Source organism: Pagrus pagrus, assembly GCF_965226575.1.
Source record: "Pagrus pagrus genome assembly, chromosome: 6".
Classification (NCBI taxonomy): Eukaryota; Metazoa; Chordata; class Actinopteri; order Spariformes; family Sparidae; genus Pagrus; species Pagrus pagrus.
The window spans coordinates 33,877,797-33,894,364 of NC_140190.1; the positions used below are offsets into that span (position 1 = coordinate 33,877,797).

General features: G+C 41.8%; 1 protein-coding gene across 11 annotated transcripts in view; it reads left to right on the top strand.

Annotated features, from left to right (window-relative positions):
- Window positions 1-16,568, top strand: part of ptprfa (protein tyrosine phosphatase receptor type Fa) — a 541,915-nt gene that overhangs the window by 495,575 nt on the left and 29,772 nt on the right. For all 11 annotated transcript variants that reach the window (XM_084354897.1, XM_084354905.1, XM_084354902.1 and 8 more), the window contains one exon: window positions 1,704-1,882. In XM_084354897.1, coding sequence (XP_084211023.1) covers window positions 1,704-1,882 — 179 coding nt within the window. The remainder of the gene's footprint in view (window positions 1-1,703; window positions 1,883-16,568) is intronic.

Consider the following 16,568-nt stretch of genomic DNA (forward strand, 5'->3'; position numbering starts at 1 on the left):
AAACAGGACGAATGATAGTAAATGTGGAGTGTGTAAGTCAGCATTATCAGTAGTGTAAATGTGAATGTGTGAGCATTATGAGGTGTGTGGTGTTGTAGTGCGAAAACAAAACTAAACAAAGCAAAGCAAAGACGGCTGGGTCCAGACCAAGTGAGCGAGAGTGGGAGCCCAGAGCAGGGCTGGGCTTTTATTATGTGGGAGCGCTTGGCCCAGGTGTTCCAAATCAGGCTGGCTACTGCTAAATGCTCCACCTTTAAAGAGAAAGAGTATGACACAGTAACTTGTCCACAACACAGGCAGGGGCCATCACACTTGTTTGACAAGTCAAAAAAGTTAGGTAGTTTGACACGGAATAAGCTGCAGCACTGAACCCTCCACACTGAGCAATATGACAGTGATTTAACAAGCCCCTTCTTGGGGCGACGCAACCCGAATAACAGGGGCGGTTCCTCATATCGTCAATATGGGCAGCCGCCCAGGGCGTCATTTGTGGAGGGGTGGCATGAGCACCTGCAAAAAAAAAAAACAGCCCAGCAGTTCTGTACTGCCCTCTGTTTTGTAAAGATGTGTCTGCTTGCTGCTGAGAAAGTCTCACCTACAGAGCGTGTGGAAGAACACTCTCAATTTGGATGTTGCTTAAAGGATAACTACCGTTTTTTACAACCTGGACCTTATTTCTAGCATAAAATAAGATGATTTACTCACCCAGATAACTTTGTCATTTGGCGTCGTTCGGACGAAATTAGATCCAGTGGAGCGCCGCGTATATCCATATAATGCGAGTGATCCGGGCACTGAAGCGCAGCCTCTATGAGCATTATCTGCCGCGAAACTAGTTCATTTCACCAATATTTTGTTATGATACGCTAGTGCTATTCCCCTCTGAGTCTGCCTGTTGCCTGTTATCAACATCTGGGGTCTGTAGGTTGACCTACTACCTCTGACCTGGAAGATGTCATCTCTGAACTGCGCGCACACCCGCGACAGCCGGCTTGTTTACCTGTAGCTGCTACTGCTAGTTTGACCCCACACGTTGATAACAGACAAGCCCGGACTCAGAGGGGAATAGCACTAGCGTATCGTGACAAAATATTGGTGAAATGAACTAGTTTCGTGGCAGATAATGCGTTATATAGAGGCTGTGTTTCAGTGCCCCGTCACTCGCATTATATGGATATAGCGGTGCTACACTGGATCTAATTTCATCCGAACGACTCCAATGACACCAAAGTTATCTGGTGAGTAAATGATCATATTTTATGCTAGAAATAAGGTCCAGGTTGTAAAAAACGGTAGTTCCCCTTTAAGAAAGTTTAATTCTCCTCAGTTCATAAGCATATGCAGGCACAGACATCTCTACTTCAGCTCAAAATAAGTGTGTGAGATTTTGTTTTGACTTTTCAAAGTCTTCTGGATGAGTTTTTACACACTTACCATCAGACGTTTATGTAAAGTCAGAGAACAAAGAGGATCAGCTCAAAGTGCAGCATTTTCATACATCAATAAGAGTGTTAACTTATTAACAACCTTCTGCACATACTGCATTCCACCAAGACTGGTTGTATTGGCACTTTAAAAGACTGGAGGCGGACAGCAGAGACAATGGGTGTAGCTGTGAAGCTGCAGTGCAGTCACCTCTGTGCTAATGATATGGTGTCTGTGGAGCATCAGAGACAGATGTGTCCTTCTCTCTGTCTCTGCAGAAACTGGCCAAGTCTAAAGCACATACCTTAAGATTCATCAGTGCCAACCTGCTATGTAACAAATTTAAGAACCGCCTAGTAAACATCATGCCTTTCGAGTCAACCCGCGTCTGTCTGCAGCCAATCAGAGGGGTGGAGGGCTCCGACTACATCAACGCCAGCTTCATTGACGGATACAGGTGAGTCCATACAAATCAGTTCACATAAGTCAAAACATATTGGTCTTAATGACAGGTCTGTTAACTCTCTCTTGCTTTTTTCATTCTTGTAAATAGTCTGTCTGAGATAGATGACATGCGGTCAAATAAACTGATTACTCAAATATTTATATAGACACTGCCCCTGTGTCCACAAGACTTTTTCATGGGCCTCAGGACACAGCCGTTAGTTTATTAGTACAGAGGGAATGACTCCCTATGCCTCCACAACGGCAACAGCTGTGGTATTATGTTTTTCATATAATTATTACAGCAAAATTTTACGCAAGATAAAATGGTGTGCTGACGAAGTAAGCGTATTGCATTATTTCCTGTTGCTGTGTGTGTGTTACTGGCTTGTATCTTATGATGCTGCTCCTGCTAATCCTCCACAATTTTTTTTGCTTTCTGCACCACAGAGAGTAGTTATCCGCCATACATTTAAGACTTTAGACTTTTATTCATCCCACATCGGGGAAAAACACTTGTGACAGTAGCAGGTAGACAGACATACAATACGTACAAGAGCAGGTAGACAGACATACAATAAGTACAAGAACATTAAACAAGTAGACTTAAAAAATACTTAAAAAAAAGATTTAAATAAGAGAAAGAAAAACTTTTAAATAAAAAATTTGAAATATAAATATAAATATTGCAAAAGATGGCGGAGGTAGAAGTGGTAAGTAGTGCAAGATAAGTAGGTGCTTATGGTGCTACATTAAGGGTACTGGTGTTGAACAGTCTGACAGAAGTTGGAATGAATGACCTGTGGTAGCGTTCCTTTTTACACCGTGGATGAAGCAGTCTAATGCTGAAGGAGCTGCTTAAGGCCCCCACAGTCTCATGTAGGGGGTGAGAGGGGTTGTCCATAATTGATGTCAGCTTGGCTAACATCCTCCTCTCACCCACCTCCTCAATGGAGTCCAGAGGACAGTCCAAGACTGAGCCAGCCCTTTTGCCCAGCTTATTAAGTCACTTCCTGTCCCTCTCTGAGCTTCCACAGCCCTTGTACACTTATTCAATTTAAATTTTCATGGCCTTATCTCTTTAGCAACTTTTATCGCTAGCTCTACAGTTGTTAAGTTACATGCTGTCCAGCTCCACTAATTAGCCTAGCAGCTAGTGATGGCTTCTGTCTCATTCTCCCTCTTCTCCTCGCTTTTGCTTGGTGTGTCAGATGTTCAGTTACTCCTCCTTTAGCGATACTGGTAAATGTAATAAATGTAAACATAGCACAAAAAGTAAGGAATTTTGTGTTTAATAGATTATTTCTTTGTTGTAACAATGCTTCTTGGCAATAAATATTATACTGTTGGAAAGCCTATTTATTTCCCTTTTAAATGGTGCCACATTTGTAAGGAACATGCATTTATTGGATGGGCAGCGGAGCTGAGTATGTGGGTTGCTCCCATGAAAAATTTGCCAAATCTTCTATGCCAAACAGCTTATTCTGCTGTTGACTCTTGTTTGTATGGAAGAATTATCCTATCTTTATTCAAGAGCGTAGATTTTCAGTTTGAGAGCATGATTTCATTCCTTTTCAGTGACATAGCTCCTTCTCGCGCTCAGATTTATTCTCCTCGCACTCATATTTTCTGCTTGCACTTGGATGTCTGCTGCTTTCTTTCAAAATGTGTGCTTGAACTCAAAAATCACATGCTCGTGAAGAAGAGTTAGAGCGGGACAAGGAGCAAGGTACTGAGCGGGAGACGAGATGGACCAGCGCAGTCAAATACCTCAAGTTTATTGCTTAATGTTGCTACAACTCAAAACACATCGTTCATATAGTTTCAATAATAATATGATAGACAGCAAGAGTGGGGCGGCCGGGATGCGAACCGGCGTCCGATGGTTTAAAATGCAACATTTGCCATTGGCCTTGACCACGCCGCCATCATAATACTTGCATGGTGATGTGAGTATTCATACTATATAACATATGTCCGCTAATATTGAATAAAAAAGAGAATCTAAACTACGATAACTCGTTTTACGATTACTTAAGAATAATTATACATAAATATGCTGGCGTCTTAAATAGGTGACGATTCAAATAGCTGGCTAATATGGTAAACTGGTGTATTTTGAGAGAAGCAGTTTTACAAACAGACCATATACCCGCCCCTACGGAGCACTCAAAAAAGTGCAAAGGAACGCACCCAAGGCGGCATCCGTCATTTGATTGGTCCATACTCTAGCTGTCCCCTATTGGCTGGTGAAACACAATATTTTGAGCGCAAGGAGAGACAGCCTTGAGTCTGAGCAGACTCCTCAACCTGAGAGGAGGTGCTTGTTCTGAGTGCGTGCACATTAGTTTTGAGTGCGCAGACTTTAGATCTGAGCGAGTGCAGGACATATTTGAATGCGAGCGAAATTTTTGAGTGCAAGCAGAAGAAATGTGAGCACGAGCATGTGATTTTTGAGTTCAAGCACACATTTTGAAAGAAAGCAGCAGACATCCAAGTGCGAGCAGAAAATATGAGTGCGAGGAGCATAAATCTGAGCGCGAGAAGGAGCTATGTCACTGAAAAGGAAAAAAGGAAAAATCTACGCTCTTGAATAAAGATAGGATAATTCTTCCATATGTTTGGTGTTGTTTGGTGGATTGGATGATTGAAGTCTGAAGAAACAAGACATTGGCAATTTAGCAATTTATTAATTTAAAGTGTAACTAAACCCCTAGGTTTTGGCTGAGGTGCATAGGCTGGAAATTCAAAAAATGCCTTGATTGTGAGCGGGGCTCCAGGAGCAGTTAAGACATGTCCAGTCACTCTGTGCAGCCTCCAACCCCCCCCTCCCACACCACCACCACTACACTCACACACGCAAAAACACACACAGAGGGGCGGGGCGAACAGTGGTGGCTCGTGATGTAAGCTGCCTCCAAAATCGTCATCGGCTTCCATCTCAGCCAATAGCAAAATTTGGTTGTAATAGCCGGGTTTCAACCCATAGAGGGCAGTCACTCTTACATTTTTACAACAAAATACACCAAATTGAAATACTTTGACCAAAATGTCAAGAGTTGGACCAGAATACATCAACAACCCTACTTCATACCCAAATACATTTGTTTTCAGCAGAAAAAAGTGGTTTGGGGGTTTAGTTACACTTTAACAAACAGGAACCTCAGTAGCGTGTGGAAGAACCATACACAGCCACAACAGCCTGGCACCTCCTCCTCATGCTGGTCACCAGTCTGGTCACACACATACACAGATTACCGCATGGGCAAAGTGGCCCTATTGGCCCCAGAGCCAATAGGGGCCCTTGGCCTTCAGAGTTGTTGTTTTGTTTTTTTTTGGTACAATTTAAAAAAATATTGGAATGAATGTGGTTTTGAAAATCATTTTAATGTTTTAGAAATTATAAGATTAAATTAGTAATGTGTGATGACACAATGACGTACTATGTACGCTGGGGGTCAAACGTGGTTATACCCCGCTTTTCCGAAACCCCGCTGTTCCGAAAATAGACTTCCATTCATCGTAATGGCATGGTTTCCCATTTTTTCTAAAGACCCCGCTATTCCGAAAAGGCTATTGGGGAACCCCTGACCCTAACCCCTAACCCTAACCATATTAGGTAATAAGTAATAAGTAATTGGAACTTGAAAGTCAGATTCGGAACAGCGGTGTGTCGGAGTGGGGTGTGTCGGGATGGAGTGGTTTCGCAATGGAGGTGTTTCAGAATGTCAAGCTGTTCCCGTCAAACGTACAGTGTGTTTTCAAAATGGAGAAGCGGGCGCTCAGTGGGTCAGCTAAACGAGAACAAAGGAAAGAAAAAGAAGCCAAAGATGCCGCTTTGGTGCAGCAAATTCCATCCATCTCAACATTTTTCACCAGAAAAGTGAGGCAAGATGATGGTACTCATAGCAGCGGTGCCAGTACTACAACTCACTGGGACGACCTGCAGGATGCTAACACTGCTAGCACAAGTTCACCAGAGACGTTTGGTAGTGGTGGAGCGGCGCTGCCTCCTACGGACACCGTAGCGGACAATGCTAGCAGTACTACGGTGGGCAGCAGCCGGGCGGCCGAGCCAGGTCAGCCTGAGCTCAGTACTCTCACATCGCCAGCGGAGGATGAGATGTTGGCGGCTGGGAACGAACCTGAGAGTGCCGTACAGCAGAGGGATGATGATGAAGACTGCTGGTGTGCGAGGGAGAACGGTCATTGAACTTAGAAAAATGACACAGAGACGCCTTTACAGTTTGTCAGGGAAAAGCTGGTGGTTTAGGTGAGTAGTTTCACTTTGGTTTTGTGTGGTCGTGTTGTTTGTGCCAGAGTGACCAACGCAACCACGTTGGCTGACTTGCAACAAATGCTGGTTGAAGAAGGGGATGCCATCCCACAGCAGTGTGACTACCAAATCTACCAAACACAATTGTCCTTACTTTTTGTGCTATGTTTAGTTTATTTGCTGTGTTGGCGGCAAGGCTTTGTGAATTGGAGACACTGTTCTGCACCATGGAAACCAAATCATTAGCTATTGTAGCTAGCCAGGTCCCAGTAGCTGGTGCAGACCGACCTTGTGTAGCAGCCGGGAAACCAGGGAGGCTTGGTAACTGTCTGAGGGAGGAATAGTAAGAAGAAAAACCAATGGTTCACCACCAATTGACATTTCTAATAAGTTTTCTCCACTTAGCGACACACCAGCTGGAGTCCAACTCTGATTATTGGGAGCTCCATAATCAGAAACGTGATGTTAGAGACACCAGCGGCGATAGTCAAATGCATTCCTGGGGCCAGAGCTGATGACAGCATTCATCCCACTTTGGATAGAGTGGCTGTCCTTTGTAGAAATCTGACTGAGTTTATTAGTGGTCCAAAACCATGCCAACCCAGAGTTGAGACCAGGATTCAGTTTCAGTTTAGTTTATTTGATAGGGACAATGCACATTAATAAACATTGTATAAAAAAAACATACATGTAAATGCACTCGAATTAGCTTAAAAAGCTATTTTTCATCGATTGTCCCTTTGCCAGTTTGTACAAGGCAACCTTTAAAAAGAACAACAATGGAATAAAATATTGTACCACATACGGTAGACACAAACACATACTACTGTCCGTAAATACATACATAATAAATACACATTTGGACTACAACAAGGTGATGTGTGTCCACGTTAATAAAACACATTTGGACAACAATTCATATCGGACAACAATATCAACATCAGTGCTCACATCTTTGGGTGTCTACAAGCCAGTTCTTAACATTTGCTTGGAATGAGTGATATGATGGAGATTCTCTGATCGATTGTGGCAGTGTGTTCCATTGATGTGATGCTTGGAATGAGAATACAGCCTGGCTGAAAGTGGTTTTCCTTAACGGGATTATGCCATCTTTTTTTGTCGCACCTCGCGTAGTTCTAATAGCAGAGGATTTGAACTTAATAAAACTCGATAGTGGAGGAGGAGCTGAGCCCTGCATGATCTTGTATACCTGACAGACGTTTTTTTGTATGTAATTAGGTTGTCCCGGCTCAAAAGTTTATACTCTTTCAGGATATGGCAATGGTGATGTCTAAAGGGTTTTTTATCTAGTGTTTTAAGTGCTTGTTTGTAAAGTGATTCCAAAGGTTTTAGAGCAGTGGAATGAGCGTTAGACCAACTTATCAGACAGTAGGTGATGTGCAAAATTATCATAGAAAAAAAGTATACTTTGGCTGCTTCGGTTGACAGGGAGTCTCTGATGGACCTAAAGTTTGATAAACTGAACTTTATTTTATTACTGACTTTCTTTATGTGTGTTTTGAAGCTAAGAGTTGAGTCAATGTGTACTCCTAAATATTTGTATTCGGTGACAACTTGTAGCCTCTGACCATTGATAAAAATGTCTGGTTCTAAATTTGTTTTGTTTTTTTTGGAAAAAAGCATACAAACAGTTTTTGAGAGATTTAGCTGTAGACAGCATTGGTTCGGCCAGGATGTTATTCTTACCATAGCATCAGTCAACTTGGACGCAACCTCCCCCACCGTCTCCCCATGACCAAGGATGACCGTGCCATCAGCGTACATTAGGATGTCACACAAATCACACATAGAAGGTAGATCATTGATGTACATGCTGAACAGGAGTGGATCTAACACGGAGCCCTGCGGAACGCCAGTTGTTAACTGCAGGAAGTTGGAGCTACTGTTGTCAATTCTGACAAGCTGAGAGCGAGACGATAAGTACGATTTAATCAGGTTAAGACATTTGGTGGAAAAATTAAAAGTCAAGAGTTTGTTTAATAGTATAGAATGGTTTACAGTATCAAATGCTTTCCGCAGGTCAAGAAAAACAGCCCCCACTGCTCCCCTCCGGTCCATTAAGGACTTGATTTTTTCAACAAAGTAGCATGTAGCAGTTTCTGTAGAGTGGTTTATCCTAAACCCAAATTGCAAAGCTCTGGAGGCTTTGAGCGATGAGATCGCATTTGCAACTTCTGATCCTGATACATGTTTTAAATTGAACATAGACTCATTTATACCAACAGCAACAGTACTGAATGAACATACATTGCTAACTATGGCTGGGAAACTCTGAGCTATCTCGGCAACCGACTCGATGAAGTATTGGTTAAGCGTCTGTGCCACCTCGATTGGGTTTTGCAGAGTTGAACCATTAACCTTTAATACAATTTGTTTCGTTGAGGTTGGCTTTTGACCAGTTAATTTATTGATCTGGGTCCATATACTTTTTGAGTCACCGTGACAGTTTTCGATGATGGCGATGAAGAAATCTGCCTTAGCTTTTTTCAGTTGCCTCGACACTCTGTTCCTCAGCATGGTAAATTTCTGTCTCTCATGGCTCAAGGCTCAGGAGGCAGAGCTGCAGTCCTACATGCTCTTCTGCACTTCTTTTAGAGCGGTTACCCACTGAAGACTGTTTCTGTCCCCTGATCACTTAAATCAATTAGAAAAAGAAGAGTTTCACATGAAAACTTAATGGAAGTCAACACTACAACTATTAAAAAAAAATAGGAACATTAAATTTCGACTATTAAACATAAGAGCTCTATCATCCAAAGCTGTTCTAGTAAATGATTTAATGTCAAGTCATAATTTTGACTTATTCTATCTCACTGTCTAACCTGGCTGTGTAATGAAGAATATGTTAGCCTTAATGAGTCCACTCCCCTAGTCATATCAATACTCATTCCTTGAGACGCTGGCTCGAGGAGGTGGAGTTGCAGCCATATTTGACTCAAGCGCATTAATCAATCATAAACCTAAAATCGATTACTCGTTTGAGGCCTGTCATGGTCGGCTCAAGAAGCCATGACAAGAGACAGTCAGACGCGTTTAAACGTAACGATTAACAATATTTATTTAAATAACGTGCACAAATCATAATAATGCCTTGAGGTGTGAACGTGTGGTTATCAGTGTGTCTGCCGATGGGTGCATGTGAGTGATGTGTGCGGAGTGCTGTAAAGTGCAGAAACCAGGCCGAAGCCAACAAAACACGACACAATCAAGCTCTTAAAACTTCCAGGAGACTGGCCAGGTGCTCCTGGTTTCAAGCCCCGCCCACTGAGATACCTGCAGACAGAAAGAAGGGATACACAAAGCAGGCCCTCGAACAGCAGGGGGCCGTCACAGGCCTTATTTGTAGTCTCTCTTACCCGACCTGGGTACCGTGCTACTGGTCCTTATTCTGAATTTTTATCTGAATTCTCAGTTTTTATCAAGTCCCTAAAACAGATAAAGTAATTACGTGGACATTGATAATGATACGTGGTACTGCATTTACCTCATTAATAGATTCAATGGGTTCCAGTCAGTGTGCACATGAACACTTTTTTAATCACACCCTCGACCTTGTTCTGGCATACAGTATAGCATTGAAATTTAACATTTAATAGTTTTACCACAGAATCCTCTTTTATTCAACCATTATATAATAACCCTTGCATTCCCATTACTGAACTACTGTACATGCAACAAGGCATCAGTGTAAAACCACTTCACTTGCAGACCTCCCCTTCCTACCACAATCAATTAAGAAACAGGACTTCTACAAGAACATCACTATCTCCTTGACTCATGCAGCCTGCTGGAAAACACATAAAATCATCAAGTCATCACTGGCTCTATGTAAAACATAGATTTCGCATAATCCAGACTTCCAGCTACACACATCCCCATTCACTTGTCATCATAGCAACAAAAGGGAATCACTCACCTGCATCACCTACTCCAAAACAAACAATTCATACCATTCAACATATAAATCCGGAACGGGTTGGGAGAGACCAGTTCCTCCACTGCCAACAATTAAAATCCATAATCAAATCTAAGTGTGAACATAACCAACAACACACTACAACCCTCTCAGTTAACTGAACACATTAGGAAAATTACAAACTAAAAAAAATTCATCTCAAAACTTAAAAAAAAAAAAATGTATGACCCTGTCTGATATCTCCATAACATTTCCAACCACAAAATGGGAAAAGGACTTGGCTCTGCCTCCCAATCCCGACTTGTCATACTAATCAATTAAAACATCTTCTCCATGACTACTCACACAAATTTACAACTTATACAGTGCGAAACTATCAACAGAGCGCACCCTAGGGAAAATGTTTAAAATGGGATTAGCTAACACACACATCACAATGCACTTTGTGTATCACCGACAATTATTTTCACGCCACATGGGCCTGCCAGCCAGTTCATTTATCCTGGATAACAGTCACTGAAAAACTCTCCTCTATTTTGAGCTGCAGAGTTCCACCATCCCAATTGCTTTGCTTGCTGGGAGACTTGTCACTATCCCAATTAAAAACTGAAACCCTTTACTCATTTCTCTATTGCCAAGAAATTATTCTTTCAAAACTGGAAACATCTTGCCATATCAAAAAAGCAATCTTTAATCTCTATAATCATCCCTTCTGGACACTAACCATATTTTGTTTATTTGTTTGTTATTATCTGTCTTTTCTGATCATTGCTGACCATTTTGTCTTCCTCGTTGTTTAATGTTGTTGTTTTTTGTTTGTTTTTGTTTTTTGTTGTTCTGTGTGCACTGGTTTGTTCTGTAAACTTTATCACCAATATTTGAAGCATTTTTTGATTTAATTTTCATGAATACAGTTTTCAGCTCATCAAAAAATCCAGTATTTCAAAAACAACAACAGGATTTATAATACGGAAATGTCATTGTTCATTTATGCAAACCCCAATAAAGGCCGGTTTGACCAACGACCCACAAGTGGCCCTAATGACTCTGAAACTCAGAGTTCACACGTGTCCTTAACGACTCTGTAGGAACACACCCACACATAGTTTAAAAAGCCAGCCTACTCCTCTCCAGTTAGTTAGAACTGAATAAGCCTCTTGGATGAGAGGTGAAACGTGTTAAAGAAACTGAAACAAGTCCAGTTGCCTATGATACAGCACTTAGATTTACCTGACCTGGATGGCTAAGAACCTTCATCAACATTTTCAAAATAATTCATTATTGAACCAAACTTCCTAAATGTTTTTGTGACAAAGTAGTATGTGTTCCACTCATTCCATGACAGAAAAATGAGAGTTGTAGAAATCACCGGAAGTCAAGTCTGCCATGATATACATGTTCTTTACTAACTTTTGACATAGACTGTATGTGGGTCCACCTGAAATTTTGTTTAACCAGCAAAATATTGCTGGAAGAGAGGCCAAATGACTCATGCTGCTCTGAAAGGAGGGCTTTGATTCCGAAACATTTGGGATGCTGTGTATAAAACAATATATTTAATGTTTGACCTCATCTGCTACATTATTTTTTTTGAATTTGATGACAGCAACACATTTCAAACAAGTTGGGACCAGGACAATGAAAGACTGTAAAAGTTGTGGAATGCTCAAGACCCAATGTCCTCATTTCTCAATGATTAAACAGGTCGATCGCCAGTGACTCTGAACAAACATTTATCACCATTCCCAAAACAGCATTAGTGATGCAGTGCACCAGTGACAGGAATACGAAACCTTCGTTGTACATTGCAGTTTGGTTAGGTTCAGAAAACATTGTGGTTTTGGGTTAAAATAAATGATAACTATTTCTATTACAATTACTACCATTGACTTTTGGTTTAACATGGGACATAATCAGCAATGAAAGTACTCTGTCCTCCATGTGCAGATTTTGTCTCTCCCTTCTTTGCTGGCAATATAATTATTACAGCTACTAGAGGTAAAGAAATGTAAATAGGGGTTTAACTATGCTGTTTGGACTATTAACATTTGTGGTCGCTTTTGTGATGAGGACAGGCTACACAAGCACCTGTTTGTTTGTTCCACAGGTAAACAGGTTCATTGGTAATAGGTGATAGTATCATGACAGGATATGTAAGAGGCATCCTTGAAAGGCTTATTGTGGCAAAAAAAAAGGCCCAAAAGTGGGTTGTCCACTAATTTTGGAGTTCATATCTGTCCGCTCTTGTCCACATGTTGAAGTGTCCTTGAGCAATACATTGAATCATACGTTGTTCCTGATAGGCAGGCCAGCGCTGGCAGCTCTGTGAGTGTGTGCGTAAATGGGTGAAGGTAAATTGTCAACGTGGATTAATCCGCCACTGAAAATAATGGATAAATTGTTAGCATTTTACGTTTGTTGTTTTATTAAGTAATCAAATAATATTTACAGTGCTTGTTGCTCAGAGGTAAACCTGAGAGCAGGACGGGGGTGGACCAAAAAACAACAGTAGCCCTTTTCACACAGAGACTCTGTTGTCTCCACCATTGTTTGCTCACACAGAGCCAAGCAGCTCCGGCGTAAAGCCGCACCAGTGTGTAAATCACACAGCAAGCTGGTGCTATGGATCCAAAAGTGGCGTGACGGTACACATCATGATGATGACGTCTGTGTGTTTTTTTCAACGTCTTTCCTCCGGAGTCCTTCTGTTAATCTAAACATGTACCACTGACTGTTTATAATCATATGGCTGCTGTTATAATGTGTTGTGATTGGGATCCTGACCCACCAAACATCCTGGAAAATGACAAAGTTATGTTTTTCGCTCTAAATGACATAATTACATAATCACCATCAGTAAACAGGACACTGTTTTCTGGGGGAAAGTTCACTGAAGTCTCGGATGGGAGGGCTGACCGTCACAGTGATTTTTTTCAAGACAATAACTACAACAACACAATAGTGGAAGTAGACAAACACTTGGTGACGCTGTTTTTCGGGCAGAAATGTGACGAAGAGTTGGTAGGACAGACAGGATGACAGACACTTCTCCACGTATAACTGCGGTATTTTTTTTCCTCATAAGTTGCCAAAGACACGACCAGTTACTACGTTGCTGTTGTTTGGTCATGTAACATTGCTTTGTGGGACATTTCTCTTTATTTTGTTGAGTGAAGGATCTGTTTAGTTATCACACTGTAAACACCATCAGATTGACACGCCCCCGCTCCGCGCCGCCGGCTTATCCATTCAGATAAATGCCAGTTTGCCTCTGCTGTGCCTCTGATATGACCATCAGAGGCACAGCGAAATTTCACCCCTCGCCGCATCTGACACTTTCACACAGAGGAGGACGTGGAGAATTGGCGCAGGATCCCCGCACTCAAAGGGCAGTGTGAATGGGGCTAGTGCCTCCACACAAATGATTGAGTACTAATCTATAAAGATAATATTGAGCATGTTGCTCTGGCAAGCTTGCCACTGCATGCTTCAACACTGCTGGTATCTGACATTTGAACAGTGCTGTTAAAAAGGGCCTGTGTTCAAGGAAAACCATTTAAATATCAGTGAACACATTGACAACAGCTTATTTATGAGATTTTGAGAAAAGGTTAGGACCCAAATGCAGAAACACACTGGAGGCTGGCAGGACTGAGAAACAAAAGCAAGCTTTTAATGAAAAGCTGACAAAACCAAAAAACAAAGAAACCAAAACAAATTAGTGTCAATGCTGAAAAATACAAAGTTACAACACAAAAGCTTAAACAAAGAACAAAACAAAAGCAAAGTACAAATCAATGAAAACACAAAGAACAAAAAAAACTAGAAACATACCATGAGGTCAAATGGAGAAACGCTAGAGAACACTGGAGGATGCTGGGGTGAAACACAGGGGAACACAAGAGGGAAACACATGAGAAAACGGAATGATCTGACAAAGACAAGAGGACTGTAAAGACTATACACACACACACACACACACACACATATCCTGGACTTCAGGAAACACAGGACAGATCCATCTCCCCTCTACATACACGGCGACTGCGTGGAGAGGGCCCACACCTTCACCTTCCTGGGCACCGTGATCTCTGCTAACCTTTCCTGGTCTGCAAACACCTCAGCTGTCATCAAGAAGGCACAGCAGCGTCTGCACTTTCTGAGAGTGCTCAGGAGAAGCAACATCTGCGAGAAGCTGCTGGTGACTTTCTACCGCTCTACCATCGAGAGCATCTTAACCTACTGCATCACGGTGTGGTTCTCCCACTGCACCGAGGCAGATAGGAAGAGTCTCCAGAGAGTGGTCATGACAGCACAGAGGATCATCGGTTGCCCCCTCCCTTCCCTCAAAGACATTTACAACTCCCGCTGCCTCAGCAGAGCTGAGGCAATCACAAGAGACAGCACCCATCCAGCACATCACCTGTCCGACCTGTTACCCTCTGGCAGGCGCCACAGGTCCATCAAAACAAGGACAAACAGACTCAGAAACAACTTCTTTCCACAAGCCATCACTGCACTGAACACTAAAGGGCGCTGTCATTGACACACACGCACACACTCACACAAGCACGCACACACACACACACACACACACACACACACACACGCACGCACGCACACACACACACACACACACACACACACACACACACACACACACACACACACACAAACACCACCCAAGGACAGTGTGCAATATTTGAAAAGACTGTACATACCTGCAACACTGCACACTTTATTTACTTTATTTATATTTTTATTCTTATATTTGCACTACTTGTACTTTTTACTTTATTTTATATTTGTGTGGAATACTCGGATGCTACTAAAATTTCGTTGTACACTGTGCAATGACAATAAAAAGGATTCTGATTCTGACACTAACGAGGAGATGAGGTGCAGGTGGAGTGGTGGAGTGAGGCAAGGAAAGGACAGGTAAGGAAAAGGAACAGAAAAAAACACTGGAAGGAGCGACATCACACACTGGGAGGAACTGAAAAGCAACACATGAGGGCACAATTTCAAATTAAAACAGGAAATAACAGAATAACATAACCAGGATCATGACAGATTTACTTTAAAGGGGTGTGTAAGTTAAACACCTGAGATGTTATCAGTTGTGTTAGCAGCTATTGGATATCATTGCCTTGAACTAGAGGCTGTTTAAGGAACATGGTGATGGATAAATCCAGCTAAACTCAATGAATGACTTTTAGTTTTGCAATATTATTGCAGGCTCACATTAAATTTGAATGCCAGTGTTTCTTTATGGAAATTATAGGTAGATGTTTATGTTTTTTCTATGATTTTATTTTGATTTTTAAAAAACCATCTGGGCAAAGAGGGGAACTACCTTATGGACCCCGACCCCCAAGGGCATCAATAGCCCCAGGAAGGATCACTGTGTGTCAGTTGGTTCATTTCAGATTTGTTAGGGAATATTTACTACTGAAGTACATTATTAAAAGACATGATAAGAATCTTAACGGTCCCCACAAGGCAAGTATGTGCATGCAGTACATTGCCCTGCAAATGGTTCCAAACTATTCAACTGACTAACAGATGACAGTAACACTTTAACATAGCAATGCCAGGAAAGGCAGAGAAGAAGACTGCTAGCAAGTAAACAAGTAAACCTTTTTTATTCCATGCAGTCTTCTTCCTTTTTAAAACCTGGTGCCTACATTACCAGATGCAGTTCAGCCACTGAGTGACATCACTGGAGACAGACAGGGGATGTGAGTCAGAATATTACAGCTTCCTCTTAAGCAAAAAGAGGCTTTATAATACTCTTTTCACATATTCAGTAGTACTCCCCAAGACCTGTAAACACATTTTAATGTGAAAAATTGTAAGTTACCCTCTAATAAGGCAAATGAAAAACCTCTTATTTTTATTATTTTGGTTGACATTGCGGTTAAATGGCATGTAATCTCCATTTAGCTAAAAATTTCCCTCAACAACAGAACAGATGCTAGGTAGTATTCTAGCGCAAAGTTACCACTCTATACACACTATAACAATATTTGGGCCCATCTCCATATAGTGTTTTTTTCTGAGTACCAGTATCTTTTTTCAATTGTGTCTAATGAGGAGCGAGCGTCTGCAGCAGGATGCAGCCACCTGGAGACCCAGCATCGTTTTTCAGAGCACTACGACTTTTTTGTGCAGCTGCTCCAAGAGTTAAAAATTGCTCAACTTTTCAGTAGTTTTAGTATTTGATTTGGTAAGTAGAAGTTGTTTTGGGTGGCTTGCAAATACGTGCTGCTCTGCACTGTTTTAGTTGTTTCCCAGAGTGTGAAGTGGATCCAATGGATTTGAATACTTTTAAAACATCTGTTTGAGCCTCTGATATCGGCCTTAAATCTGGTGACACCAACATAGAGCAGGAGAAAAGGGGAACAATAGGGGCACTCTGCTCATTTTTGCCCTTAGACCTCCAGACAGGTTCATTTGAGCATGCATGTCCTCAAACTAAGCTCA